General features: G+C 41.6%; 3 protein-coding genes across 5 annotated transcripts in view; 1 reads left to right on the plus strand and 2 right to left on the minus strand.

Moving 5' to 3' along the window:
* LOC119547216 (E3 ubiquitin-protein ligase TRIM9) overlaps nt 1-15,270 on the minus strand; it is an 84,060-nt gene that overhangs the window by 46,593 nt on the left and 22,197 nt on the right. The window lies entirely within an intron of this gene.
* Nucleotides 964-3,363, plus strand: LOC119547217 (tropomyosin). 2 transcript variants are annotated; one of them, XM_037853977.1, is made up of 2 exons: nt 964-2,200; nt 2,261-3,363. In XM_037853977.1, the coding sequence occupies exons 1-2, from the start codon at nt 1,077-1,079 to the stop codon at nt 2,538-2,540; spliced, it is 1,404 nt and encodes a 467-aa protein (XP_037709905.1). In that variant the 5' UTR covers nt 964-1,076; the 3' UTR covers nt 2,541-3,363. The 2 variants fall into 2 exon arrangements, with proteins under 2 accessions (XP_037709905.1, XP_037709904.1); XM_037853976.1 differs by having other exon boundaries at nt 966-2,200; nt 2,255-3,363.
* LOC119547219 lies at nt 11,846-12,764 on the minus strand. Its single transcript, XM_037853978.1, has one exon. The coding sequence runs from the start codon at nt 12,623-12,625 to the stop codon at nt 12,014-12,016; it is 612 nt and encodes a 203-aa protein (XP_037709906.1). The 5' UTR covers nt 12,626-12,764; the 3' UTR covers nt 11,846-12,013.

Here is a 15,270-nt window from a genome sequence, read left to right on the forward strand (position 1 = left end):
GCCATGCAGACCATGTTCCTTCGGACCATTCTAAGCCACATAAGGCCCCGAATCCGCCAGCTGACTGTATTCCAAATCTCAGACCACACACAATTGCTCCAGACGGATACGTGGGGCGAAATTGCCGCATCACCAGAAACAGTTCAAGCCCCCAATTTCTCTGCCCTTCAGTTGTCTAGACGCAAAACCCATTTCTTTGCCACCAAAAAAAACAGTTCTCGTTGCGCAAATGTTGCATTATAGACTAGAGAGCAATGGAGGAAGCAAGTGTGGCAGTTGAGAACGAGGGGTTTCAGGATTAGATATAGGAACAGCCGTTACCCCGAAAGAAAACTTATTAAGATTTTACAGACCCAATTTCTGCCGTCAGAAATGAAAATTTCTCAAGAATTTAAGAGCAACATTTCATGGTATATTGGACTAGAAATTTAATTGATGTAAGTTGTAAAGAATTCTCGAAGGAAAAAAAGCATTGTGTTAAAAAAACTTATGTTTTCTGTATATTTTTTTAACTATTTCTCACTATTTACAAAAAAAATGTTAAACATTTTTGTGGCTTTGCATGCCGTGTCCGTGTTGCGTGGCAATTTGATGAATGTGTTCCTTGATTAACCCTGATCCCAGGTCAAACCTCAAACCGAGCCTTAAATCGGGTTTAGGCCCTTTGCATGTAGCTGGAAAATTTCAGAGGCAGGCAAACTTTGCATAATAAATGAAGGCGATAAGAATGCTGTCCGGCTTTGTTTATGTTTATGTTTCTTTTGCCTTTTATATATTTATGGAATACCTAGAGGCGCTCGAAAGGAAACTTTTTTGGTTGGCAAATGTTTTTCGTGCCCTGATTTAGATACCAAATGCCTAGGGCTGAAAAACAAAAGTTGTCTCGGCTTTGAAGATTTCAACACAGAAGGCCTTTTATTTTACTGCTCGAAAAAAGTAAAGGGTCAAATTAGCCTTTGAACTTCTATTTCAACTGCCAACCAAAATTTCAGTCAGTCATCAAATAATGTGAAACCAGTCGGGTCCTCTTTTTTGTATAACAAAACACAGAAATACACAAATTTTCGACCTGCAAAATGGAAGAGACTGAAATTTTGGAAAATCAAAATGTAACACAAGCAGACAAGATGAAACCAGCAAGTGCACATGGTGAACACAAGGAGTTGTATTTGTTGAATGTTTCAGACTCTGAGGATTCACTTAAACAAATGAATCTTGACAAGAAAAAGTTAAACGGGTTCAAGAACTCCAATAAGCAATCAAATATGGACAATTTGGAACAAAACCAAGCCAAAGAAAAATCGCCGGATATAACACACAAAGATATAGAACTACAGGATACACAGAAGATCGAGTCTAAGGAATCAAGAAAGTTAAGTAAAGCTGAAGAAACGGTTAAAACTTCTGGAGCCAAGGAAGGAAACATCAAAATGAACAAGGAAACCGAAAAAACTAATCCGAAGGATTCAAAGGAACTAAGTCAAGAAGCCAAAACGGAAGTATCTGGAACAATGGAAGAAAGTGTCGTAGTAAGCAAGGCCTCTAGCAAGATTATTCCGAAAAAACCCAAAGTACAAAGTCAAGAAAAGTTAAGGGATGCGGCATCGAGTAGAAAGTTAAAAGTTGAAGAAAAGTCCCAAAAAGCCTTTCCATCTAGCCAGCTCCTTGCAGAAGAATCACAGAAAAATCCCAAAGGAGAAACTAAGGAAGTCGAGCAAAATCCCAATAAAGGAAATCAGGAAAGCGGGGAAATTCCGAAGATTATTCTAGAAAAGCCTGAAAAAAGAACTCTTAATGAAACCAATGAACTTGTCACCTCAAAGGAACAGGACACCATTCCGAAGTCTGAGCCAATCTTCCAAGCCTTGGGTAACGAAAAACCAGATCAATCGATGGCAAGCACTTCTTTGGCGTCTCGGGAGAAAATGGAAAAGCCGAAGGAAACAAGAACTGCAACCAACTCGATAAGAACTGCAGTAAAGCCCACAAAAAAGGATGTAAAGTCCCAGCCGAGGGAAAAAATTAAAAAGGATATGGAAGAATATTTCAGTGGTATTCAGGCCTTGGAGGTGAGGAAGAAACTAACCGATGACATGAACGCAAAGGAAGCCGAAGCTATTCTAAAGGAGGAGCAGCGAAGGAAATCCTGGAAGGAAATGCTCTTAGAGGTCGGCAAAGCCACTTCCTTATCCACTTCTACGTAAGAAAAAATATATAGTATAAATATCTCACAACACTTAAAATTATATATAAGTCACAGCACATCGTCGGGAAGACCGCCCCGATCCGTAGTCATAGCCATCCTGCAGCGTACTGCCAAGGCCGAGTACAAGAGGAAAATGACCATCCTCAAGGACAACTTCAACTATCGCCTGGGGCTGATCAAACAGCTCAAACACGACATGAAAAACAACTTTAAGAGCGAGGCCCAGCAACTCTATTGCGACTACCACTCCATCAAGAACCAGACTCAGAATCAACCCACTTTAAGCGATATGCATACAGTTTATTCCATGCCGAACAATAGCCACGATGTCTAGCGATCTTCTTGGGGACTAGGATTTTATTCAGAAATATCAAGGCCCTGAGATCGAAACTAGAAAAGTCGAACCACCAGCCGAAAAAAAAGTTCAGGACTATACCTCCCTCACCTACTATTCACCATCCTTAAATTATTAGGGATAGAGAAAACACTAGAAAAGTGTATCCACCAGCCGAAGAAAGGATTAGGATTATACCTATTTTGCCGTTCACATTCTATACGCAACAAGGAATACACTACTACACTAGAAACACTAGATAGACCTTACCTCTTGACCTCTACTTTTCACTGACTTTAAGGAACCATATATGAACTACTATACACGTGTAACCAGCAGCCGAAACTAGGATAAGGACTATATCTCATGCACTTATCTAAATCACCAGACATTCACTCCATTCCGAAAGAGTCGGAAGAGAAGATACCAGGACCTCAAAATCTGTAGTAATTTTTGCACGCTATACACTCTACCTCAAGCAGTATCCACAAAAGTGGCGCAGACAAAGGGCTTCAAGGTACTAAAACAACAGTACCTAGAACCAGGGCTCCGAAATCTACGCTACAAAAGTGGAACATCCTGCCGAAAGCGGGATATTATGGGACTGTACCTCTTGCATTCATTTTGTGCACTTGCTTTTTTGCATCTTGAAGGAGTGCATCTGTATCTCATTAACTGTGTTTTAATGGTACAGTCACCGCTCTCTCTGTACGCCCCTCGGTATGCAACAGTTTTGTTGTATGCCCAGCAACCTTAAATTTGCGCCACTTCTGTTTTGCATGTCGAAATAAAAACAGCTCACAGCAAAGACAATGAAAATTGACCCAAATACCTGGCTCTATTGTAATTCTCCTCCTTTGGTATTGTAATTTATGGACTGCGAAAGTGATGGGGTGGGGCTTTTTGGGGTCGCAGCTGGCGGGAAAAGTAGAGCAGTGAAGTGAACAAAAGGTGCCCGTTGATATATAGTTCAGATTGTTTCGCAGGCTTTAAAATGTAATGCAGGAACGTTTTATGGGGGCACTAAAACGGAGGTTTTAAATATAGAATTTTAGCTTTACTTTGCTTTAAAAGTTACTTGAAAGATTTCTCCGCCTAAGAAAAACCTTAAGGGGACAGAGGACCGTTGATCACCATGGTCGTGGGTGAGAATCGCTCCACGGGCGGCTAATCCGTTCAAAGCTGCCAAAAATCTCCGGCGTTTTCGGTTCCGTGTGACGCACAAAAAGTTGATGGCCCATTCGGGGGGGAGAAAGGTTGGAAAGTGACGGACGGACACTCGTGGCAGGCGCTTAGCAACAGACAGACAAAGCTGCAGGCCTAAGCCCACGCCCCCTTTCTCCTCAGCCGCCCCCTGCGGCGGCTTACAACAAAGCAAAATGGTAAATAAAGGCCAAAAGCACTGACAGCGGGCGTTGAAATGGAAATCAAAATCCGAGTCCCATCCCGAAATCAAAGCAAATCAATGGCGATGAGCAGCGTTTCTCTCCCGCTCCAAACAAAAATACCAAATTTGATGAAAATTGAAAATTTACTTTGGCAATTTGGATTGCTGCAGCGTGCCGACAATGAAATATGTCAATTTCAATTATGCCAGCGTAAAACAGACGCCTCTCGCCGCGGGCTAAAAAAGTACTCGAACCCGAATCTATTTCAACGTTTCACCAAATGTGTCAATTTTCCTGTAAAGCTCTATCGATTGCAGAATTGGCAACGCCTTGAATCGCCTTCGATTGAGCCATCATCAACCGGGGGGGCTGATTGTCGGCCGGGTAATTATAGTTGTTAGGGCTCATGTTGGCCCGGAATTTGCTGACAGTTGTCTGCAGCCCGAGGCGTGGATGGCGCAACGATAAAACACCCAGTTTGCCAATAAATCGAATTTCTTAGCGGCAGCTTATTGAGTTACGTAGTTCTGATTGACTAAGTAGGCTGGTTCTTTTTACTAACACAGCTTAAAGATTTTTAAAAATTAAAATGGAAATAAATATTTGTTTAAATACCACTTTCTATGATATAAATTGTAAAAACCTCAAGAAAATGAGTGGTTTTAAAATGAAATATAAGATAAGCAGTTTGCTTATAAATCGAATGTTCTTAGCGGCAGCTTGTTCAGTTAAAATTAAATTAAAATTCAAAATTAAAGCATAAATAATATATGCGTAAGCCTCTTTTCATTTAGAAACTGGAAAAATGTATTGGTTTTGAAGCAAAATATAAGATGGTTCCAATTACATTGATCTATCTTAATTATGTGGCAATTAAACCTATTTAATTTCTATATTTAACATTCAAATCTTGCATTAGTTATTAACTTTTAATAGTATAAAAGTATTTTATATTAAAAAAATTGTTAATATTCTTCTTACTCTATAGTAAGAGTCAAAACAAAATGAAAATATATTAATATTTTGTTTGATTATAAAATAACTATTACAATAATGTTTGTAATGCTTCGCGGGATATTATTATTACTAAACGGTGTGATGTAAATGATAAATTAGTTACGAACTGGCTGATATAACCGGAAACATGAGCAGCATGTGCGAAACATTGCGCACATCATTTTGAAAACTTTGCGCGAGTCTCATCAATTTCTCAGGTCTGCCGTGAGATTTCCTGTAATATAAACTCCTGCTGCACAGAGCCTTATCAAATGGGAACTATCAAAAGGCCATAAAACTTTCGCCCAACACTTTGCAGACAGGAAATATGACAGGGTTCTGCACAATAAAACGAGCTGCCGGTCATTTGCCATGTCTAACTGAGAAGACTGCTGGCTGACTGGCTGACTGACCATCTATATGTCCTCTGTTCCCCAGATTGATTTGCAAGTGGATGGACTCCAGAGCCGGGATTGAAATTGAACTTGAAAAGTGCACAGCAGACAGGCACATCGCAATGACAATGACAAGGCTCTCACGACTACACAGAAGCAGAGGCTGAAAATAAAATGCCACGACTCCGGGACTCCGACTCCCGGTTGTCGATATGATCTCGTCATTATGTCGCCAAAGGCAGACTATTGCTGCGGGATGGGGCTGGGAATGGGGATGGGGATTGCAAGGAAGACGTCTGCAAGTTGCGTCGTGTGGGCGACACTTTTATGTGAAATTGATGATGATTGAAAGCTGCATCGGATGGGAAAGCCAGGCATTCCTAGACATGACAGCGTGATACTCACGACAATCGGGGATAATACATCGATAAAGGGCGGCAGGTCTTGGCAATTTATCAAACTTATTCTGTTTAAAATTTATGAAAAAATTTTAATTTTAAAGGAGTGGTAAGATAATAAAACGAACAGAACTTAGCATTAATATAGTTAAATATTTAACTTTGGAAATGGTGCCATAGAAATATTTCCGAACTAAAAAAAACTTTTACAAACCCAAACTTAATAAAGAAAATGGAATATGTAAGAAAAACTATAGGATATTAATAATATGATGGGTGAACTTTAAAGAAAAAAATCTGTGAAAGGATACGATTATATGATCTATAGCGTTATAAAACGGTTTTAAATTTGTCAATGGTCGTATTTTATTTCAGATTTTTCCCATCATTCGAGTCACCCTACATATATGTATCTAGAACACTGGCTCATCACTAGCTCATAGTTTTAATATTGTGCCAGCAGCCTCTTGCTGATGTCGGCATACGAATTAAACAATTAAAAGGAAAACAGGCTATGTTATATCCCCACAACAGAAGCCCCCATCCCATCCCATGGCTCCCACTTAAGGCTGGCCACAGATTTTTATGGCGCCACGATGTTCTTTAAGATATATGTGTCAAAACTACTTCTGTGCCAACGTAAATTTAATTCATAGGCGTCTGCGTCACCAGCTGATGATTGTCATCATCATAATGATCATCATCCCAATCGCAATCAGAATCCCAATCGTGTGGGACTTGGAGGCGAGTGCTCATTGCATTTTTATCACTTACGCGAAATTGGTTTTTATGTGTCGGGAGTCTCATGTGCGCCTATTAAATGGAAACGCTGCCTCCTATTCCTTGGCGACCGCACTCGACATCAATTCCACATACGCCAGTATCACAACTACCATAAGTAAGTGAGTGCCGTGGGGGGAGTGCGAGATGTACGCAATACGTATACGCAGGGATGGTCGGGAGGGCAGTTAAATGAAATGCTCCGCTGGCCGTTTAGGCGATGACAATCAGCCGAATAGCCAAGTGATATATTGCGGAGCACTTTCAGCCGCCGAAGACCGGAGAAACAAGGAGAGTCTTCTCGGAGGCTCTGTCATTGTTTTATTGATTTATAGGAAAGTAACAGCAGCCGGCTGATTGCAGTGGATTGTGCCACTTGAGACAGTTTAACTTACGCACTTAATTTGGGTTTTGAAAGGATGGAATTGTCGGGAAATTACCTGCAATAGAAGAAAATAATACTATTAGAATGGGCTATGGGATGGGATGCACAAAATGTAGAAAAGTTTATATTTATTTATGTAAAACCAAGTGATATATTGTTCCATTAACTCCATATGCCTATCTATGACCTCGAACACACAGGGCAAACAAACTTCGGCCTCTCCCCCCCCATCGTGGGAATGAAAAATCTGCCAGGCTCAACAAACTGACAACTTAATGCCACAAGCCGACCAAGCAATCCCACCCAGCCACAGGGGCAGGAGCTCAATGACTCGACCAGACTGGTCTCTGTGGTAAAATTTAATTTAACATACAATTCAGAATGCCCGGCGACAAATTCTCTGGCCAGCAACTAGGGCCACACAATGGCCGCACTGCCAAAATTGTTGCCTGGACACAAAGTTTTCGGCCAGGAGGAGGCCCAAGGCTCGAGCCCTTAATTATATTGAGTGTATGAAATCCTTTGGCCACACAATGGCCAATGGCAGGAAGTGAAAGTGGCCATGTCCTTGTCCCTGTTCGCCGTCGTGTTTAATCCAAGCAATTTGCAATTTTTGGTAATTTAACTTGACAAAACTTTTTAATGGGGGGAAGTCACCCCACTCAAGGACTGACAATGGCAACGAATGGCATTTGTGGCCCCCGTTCGATTCGATTCGCAACTGTTGCCAGGCTTCCATTCAGCCGGGCTCCTTAATCCCGGGGAAGAGCCCGAAACCAAACTCGAACCCTTCACTCGGCCCCATAAAACCATAATTTTTGATTGTTATGTACTTAAAGGCGAATTTCGTCATGTGCGCTGAATGCAAATTTCGCTTTCAATTTCGTTTTTTATGTCTGTGCCTGGTCTATTATATTTCATGATTTATGTTTTGTGAGATCTAGGCAGGGGGAACATTAAGCGGACTAAGGCGTTAATATCCTTGGTGGCGGATTTGTCTGCTGGAGGGACTCGGACTGGGCAGAAAAGAGTTGTGGCAATTTACGAGATGATTTGATTTTAATCTTTTTCCGCCCCCTGGGAATTTTCGAAATGCGTATTTTGTTTCTGCTGAATCGGTGATGTGAGCAGATTAAAAAGCAAATATTTATAAGTAAAGCGGATTATAAGAGATTTATGTGGCAGAGAAAAGTTTGTGACAAGGAAGGCTTCTAAATAATTAATAACATCAAATATCAATAGCCAAACGAATATAAAAGTCAGTTAAATATTCCAGCAACCTACGAGGGAACGGTAAATCTCACCTAGCTTATTAATTGCCAGCGCATTTTTGGAACTTTCTCAAATTTCACTTCCAAACTTCCGAACGTTTTCCATCCAGCTACTTCAGTATTTTCTGATAGCTCTAATTACCAACAACAACAGCAGATCGCGTTGACAACAGAAGTTGCGGCGCTCAGGGAATATAAAGTTCAGGGATAAAGGAGGAAAATAAATGTCCCGCCATAAGCCGTAATTTTTGCGCAAAAGTCGATCTACCCCTCCCTCAATAGCAGTTTGAACTGTCAGAAATGACAAATAGCCCGTCGAGGATTTAATTTTGAATGCACCGCTTCGCGTTGCACTGCAGTGGAAATTAACTAAGCGACCTGGAAAAAGGCGACTTCGTCAATAGGGAAAAGTCAGTGGGAAAGCACCCACCATGGCAACGCAGCCACCACCGAAAATCTCGCAGACGGATAGCAAAATAAAAGTTCACGATCCACGTACACACACCTCCGACATTCCGCATCCCTGTTTTCCCTCTTTTCTGTCATTTTCCGAGGGGTGTGTTTATCCAGGGGATGCAACCGGGGCTGTTTCATGTTTGTCCGGGAAATTAGTTTGGCTCAACAGCAGCATCATTGGAAAATAAATGATTTTCTGTTTAGCGGCAGCTCGGAGGACGGGCGAAGTATTTATAAATTACTCGTCCGCAGCACAATTGCGCAGCCATACGTTTTATTGCAATTTCTGAAAAATACCCAATGAATCCCAAGGTTGCCGGGACTACTATGACGCACGTGGATGACGGAAACCCTTCGGGCCTTCCACTTATTAAAAATATTTGTTTGTAGTACCCCATCTGCAACTGGGCATTGTCTGTGGGCTCTCAGGTTGCGTCAACTGGCTTTATTTACGATTCGCTGGGGCATGTAATTAAATTTTTGGATTGCACCTTTTCAGCAGGAAGCTCTGCACAGATCCCACGTCCTTAGACCTGTCTGTGTATTATATCCTGGACTTTTGGGGGACTTAACATTTTTGAAGTTCTGCCTCTAATATTTAGGTTTTCCTCTTTGCTTGAATTATTTCTAAATTGTATAGTATTTTGTGCAATTTTTCTGTTTCTGTTATTTAATAAATTATTTCCGTTTCATTTATTGTTTTACACTATTAATCATCGAATAATTTCGCCAGCCCCACAATTCGTTTGTCATAGCCCATCAGAACTGTAAACTAAGCTCATTAATTACTACAATTAGGCAATACACATTTTTTTCCGCTCGGCCTCAAATTGTTTTATCTGGCAACCGTTTCAGGGCCGTGTTCCCTGCTAAATGGTACGCACGCGACCGAAGAGCCAACCAACCGACATCGACATTGGTAGAAACGGCTTTCCATTTGGAGTCGTTAAAAGAGCGGGCTCTTTTAGTTGGGAAGTAAAAAAGAAATGGAGAAATGTATGTAAAACTGCCGTGCTAGACTCGCCCAGGCGATGCAGCTTTGATTAATGGTTTCTTCCAGCACGTCATAAGCGGGCAGGTCCTGGCGAATCCCAACCCCTCTGTTCGTTATCAAAGGCTGAGTGAGCAGAGCACCGAATACCTTTTTTTACATTTTCCTAAAAAGGAAAGGAAAAAAATAAAGACGGGGCTCTGTTCGTCCAGTCAAGTATAATTAACAACTTTGTTGGGCCGGCTTTCCTTTCGTTGTTCGTTAAGAAATTGCAAAAAAGTTGTTGCTCGTTTTATGTAAATGATGTGTAAACACCACGTGCAGGAGTGCCGGGCCCAAGTTCATAATAATCCGGAGCAGTGCAACAATGTGGCAGTTTGAAATATACTCAATGCATAATATTTCGTGGCGCATGTCCATTAGCAGGGAAAGGGACTGAAACGGGAGTACAACGACACGTGTCGCCGCGATTTATTAGCATAATTTCTCTTCCTCAGGTTTTTCAATGCTCGCCACGGAAGCATTAAGGCGAAATGGATGTTCATCTACCCGAAATGATCCAGGGGAGTGAGGAGGCTCACTCCAGCTCTGGCTTTTCAATTTCCCTGGCAGCCCCGGGCATCATCTTCGTCAGCATAAATTCCCAAGAACTACTCTCTTAATTGTTGTGCATTTGTCAACCTGAGCACACGAAGCACTTCCAAAAACCTACGGCGTCAAGCACTCGAACCTCTCCATCCCAGACCGATGGAAGATCCACACTTGAGTCCAACACGAGACACTTTAAATTCTGGAACACAAGACCAGACATTTGCTGCGATGCGAGTGTAAAGTGGGGAGTCTTGTGCTATTTATGTCTTACTTAGTAGCACATTTGCTGTGACTAGTTCGTAAATTAATTGGATTTGCAATTACACGCCCCACAAGAGCGAGACTAACAAACTGCAGACACATCGGGCAGTGGTGGGTTAAAGCGGGAATGTGCCAGAATATGGTGAATTGAATGAAAGAGCTGACTAAACGGATGAAAGGCGGAGTACGGGGTCTGGTATTGAATGAAAATTCGCTTGAAAAGAGCACAATAACTGAAGGAATGCTGAATAAGACAACAACGCGAAGTAAACTGATTGAGAAGCGCATAGAACGGCGCTATTCCCTTAATCAATAGAAAACCATAAAATGCAAGCACAGAAAACCAAAAGCATTCATTCCAGAAATCGTTAAATGCCCTCTCTCCCACAGGAAATTCTTATCCCTCCTTCAGATCGACCATTAAACTAATTGCTGGCATACAACATTTTTATTGCATTTGCCGAGTCCTTTTCCAGCATTCCATTCCGTACATGCCGACGCTTAATATGCATAACAATAAATGGTCATATACGAGCTCAGGTTAGAGGCTGGGCGACCCAACCCAGATATCGACAAAAAGTCAGGGAAACAAACACTCAAAAAATACACACAAACGAACTCTCAAAGTGATGGCAATATGGGAAAATCAAAAGCAGGAAAAGCGAAAGCAAATTGCTCGAAGGCCTCACCTGTTCAAACCGGGCAAACATTTCAATACAAATGAAAACGGCAATGGAAACGGACAGAAAGTAAATTTCATACGAAATTAAATTAGATTTTTCGGTAGTAGAGGAAATTGCCGCACGCACGCAAACAGCAGAAAATATTGAAATTACACCCAGGAACGCAGAATTCAAAAATATATCTCCCGACCTCGAACCATCCACACCATGCAGGACTTCAATGCAATGCAAAATAACCGCAGGCCATTTGTTTGTAGACAAACATTTGGCATTCTATATGCCGGTATCTGAGCATCCGAGAGTGGTTTGCGTGCCCAGTCAAACGGAAATGGGCAAATGCCTACGCAAATGTGCGCATTTCAATTAAATTTCCGTTTTAATCACTTTTACAAGTTTCACTGCAACCGTCGAGAGTGGCCGGCAAGGGTTAAGCAAGGGGTCACAGGCACATGTTGGTATGCTCACTCATTAAAACTGTGTCTGGGGTCAGGTCATGCGTTCTAATTTGATGATGTGGATCCCTGATCTCTCGGTACTATCCACACTCAGATAAACTTGTTGAGAATCGCATAGAGAGGCGCTTCACTGGCTAGGTAGGCGCTTTACTGCTGAAGTGGGTATGTTGAAGCGGCTTCACTAAGCGGAAAGCTTCTAAAAGCTTCAACGGATTTGAAAAAATGTCCAAATTATTATCATGGGTTGGGTAGACTGGGGGCATTTACGTTTTATTTACGGTTTACTAAAATGTATATGAAACTACCGATACTTATTGAGAATGGCCTAAAAAATCTTCGCGCATGGCTTAAAGTTAAAAGCAAGTTCCTGCTGAATCTTTAGAATTTCGAGTACTACTTTCGAAGATCAGGAGTTATGGAAACCTAATTTAGGACAGAGTACCGGCGACCGTCGGCTTTTAGTGTGGTTTCACTGTCCGTGCTCTGCGACTCGTTGTACTCCTTGTTGTTCCAGACCAAATTGACAGGAATGCTGATCGAGATGCCCGACGATGAATAGGACTGGCCGGTTAGCGTGGTCTCCGAGCTGCTTCGCTCGTTGCAGAGTTCCTCGTAGGGCACCAGCGCCATGTCTTCAACATCGGGACTCTCGCTGGCGCTCCAGGAACTGCTACATAGGGGACTCTCCCTCAGCCCACATTCCAAAATAATGGGCGACGTTCGGGCTCCACTTTCCGCCGAGTTCCAGCCCTGAGTACCACTGTTTTGATCGCTGATCTTCTCGTAATCGTTGCCCAGAAGTGCAAGCACGGAAGGCAGATCTCGTTCCTCGAACCTGTTTGTGTGTTCTCCGGCCTTTGACCTCGGCATGGAGCGCAGACTCGCCTCCACGGGCAAGGAACTGCGCTGAAGGAGTTTCTGCAGCGTCTTGAAGGCCTCACGCATCTCCAGCAACTGTGCCTCGTCGTACGGCTCGGTCAATTGAGTATTTGGCACCGACAGGGCGTTAATAAGGAATTCCAGGTCCTCCTCCATCGCGTTTTTTTAAAGTGAAAATTTTTTGAACGAACGCCAGAGGATTAAAGAGCTAACTGATTGTGTGTTCAAGCCTATATTTGAATTTAGAAATTTGGTAAGACTGATTTCTGGGCTAACGAGGATAAAAGCAAAGCTACCCAACCAACACCTCGTTTTGGAATACCACATTGGAACTTTACACATTTTATAAAGTTCATTAAAATAAATAACAATACCCCTTTTAAAAGGAATATCTGAAATAATGATTATTTTTGATCCCTGCCTTGTTCTATTTTGATTTAAAAGATTTTTAATTTGATTTCAGTTTATGCATTGCTTATAAAAATCTGTTATAAGATGACTTTACCTTATTTTTTTGATTTTATATAAATTACATTTTGAATATTCTATTGCTTTTATGGTCTATTGCAGAACTGCCGCAGCACTTTGTAATTTGTCCCTCTACATCAAGATGTCCTTTTCAAACTTTTTTCATTAAATTCCAGCTGCAAGCTTTAAGAATACCATCTTAAGTTGCTGTTTCACCCAAAATCTACATCCGCCTTCCACTCCATCCGATTCCATCCCCACCGAATTTGCTACAAAGTCATTACGAACAACTTAAGTTTGTGTTAAACACGCCTACATTACCAGATTTTGCATTTGGAGCGGCAAAAACCAAAGTTTAGGGAAAGCAGCTGAGGCAGAAGAAGTGAACTGCAAGAAGTGGAAAACTTGGGTTTGGGTCTGTGTAATAATTGTAATTTCGCAGTCCTGGAGGAGGAGCCGAGGAAAACACGAAAAATAACAATCAGAAAGCATTTAGCAGCAACTTCTGAAAGCGAGAGTCGAGGGAGTTAACCAAAGTGTGTGTGCTTGTCGAAGGCAGGTGGCTTCCTCTATCGACCAGAGTTGCAAGTTCGTGTGTTTCCGATCCAGGGATGTGTGGGGTTCCCCTTTTCCGTATGTCAACGCATAGGAAAACTTGAGCTGCCAGCGGAGGGAAAAACCAGAAACAAACCATGAATTCCTTTAACGATTAAACAAGGAGCAGGAAACCATATACGATACCGTATTTCTGCCCTCCTCCTCCGAACACCCCCATAAATCTCCTCCGGGGTGTATCCAAAGTGTGGTTGTGTTTCGGCTGGTGTGGCAATTTTAATGGCCTGACCTACTTACGATTACAGCCAGCTCCTGTTTCTGCTTTTTATTGAACACTTAAAGTAACTAGCGTTTCTTTTAATTGCCCGAATTCTACTCAAGGCTACGTTCTTCTGCCACCGTTTGTCCTGCCATTTGTCAGGCATCAGAAAATATGTTTAATAATCTGAACGCATTACCAAAACAGCAGCCACTGTGCAAACAAACGGAAGCAAAAAGGAAAGCGGTTGCGGTCGGGGCTCCACAAGGGGTTGCAAGGAAAACGACAAGGGGCAAACACATGTAGACGACTCCAAAAGGCAGAGGACTCTAGACAGACAAAACAAACACCGGGGTGAGATGGAAATATATTAGGAGAGGCGGGGAGGGGCCAGGAGACCTGGGATACCAAAGAGTATATTTTGGGACAGTGGAATGATATTTTCAATCTTGCAATCAATCATTTTCATGATGAAAAATAGAAATATATAAAAAATAAATTCTATTATTTAAGTGCTTTGATGCTAAGTAGGATCAGTATTCACCTGCCAACCCACAAAAATATTTGTTTTGACAATCTAAAATTAGTAAATCGAATTGATAAATTATGCCCATTTCCTTGATGGAAAAATATAAATATATAAAAAGAAATTCTATTACTTAAATGTTTTGATCCTTAGTAGGATCACTATTCACCTGACAAACCAAAACATAATTCCTTACCACTTCTGCCCAACTACAATTTGTAAATTGAGTTGATTAATGCCATACATTTCCAGACGACTAATATTAAAAAATCATGTATGTTTTGGTTTAATATACAAATTCCTAAAATGCTGATGTGCTGTTATAACTTTTTCTCCGGGTTGCCATGACTTTTTTAAGTAAATGCAGTAATTAAGTCTAAGTAAATCCTAATGTTTTCCTTACTATACGAATAGTACTTAATAATAACTAAACTTTAAATATAATCTTTATAGATATATCTAAAAATATTTCTATCCTATGAACCTGTTCCACTGTGCCGAACATCCAGCCATTTGGTGCTCGTCTTCCAAGTCACAAAAGCCTATTAAATAACACGGTCCTACACATGCGACCTCCGAGGAAGGAAAGACAGCAGCCAAAAGTTTTGCTCACAATTGCCAGGATAAGGCAGGAGCCAGTGGAATAAGCAGTCGCAGGCAGAAGCCCAAAGTGGTCACATGAAAATATGAAAATATTCATGGCAGAAGAGGGAAAAAAACCAAGAAAATAATGACGACTACAGAAATACTAGAAAGAATAGGGAAAAACCCTGACAAAGTGGAGGGAAACTCGCATGCAGGCAAATGGCAAAAAGTAAACAAATAAACAAATGGGATCGGGCTGGATCCCTGTCCCCCGTCCACTCGTTATATGGGGAAAACTTCAAGAACGATGACGACGGTGACTGTGATAGTCATCCACCCATGTCTAAGACATTTGCATACGGACCCGGAGCTGCGTCTCCTCTTCTATTTGCTTTAGTGAGGCATCTT

The sequence above is a fragment of the Drosophila subpulchrella genome, chromosome 2L, assembly GCF_014743375.2.
Source record: "Drosophila subpulchrella strain 33 F10 #4 breed RU33 chromosome 2L, RU_Dsub_v1.1 Primary Assembly, whole genome shotgun sequence".
Lineage (NCBI taxonomy): Eukaryota > Metazoa > Arthropoda > Insecta > Diptera > Drosophilidae > Drosophila > Drosophila subpulchrella.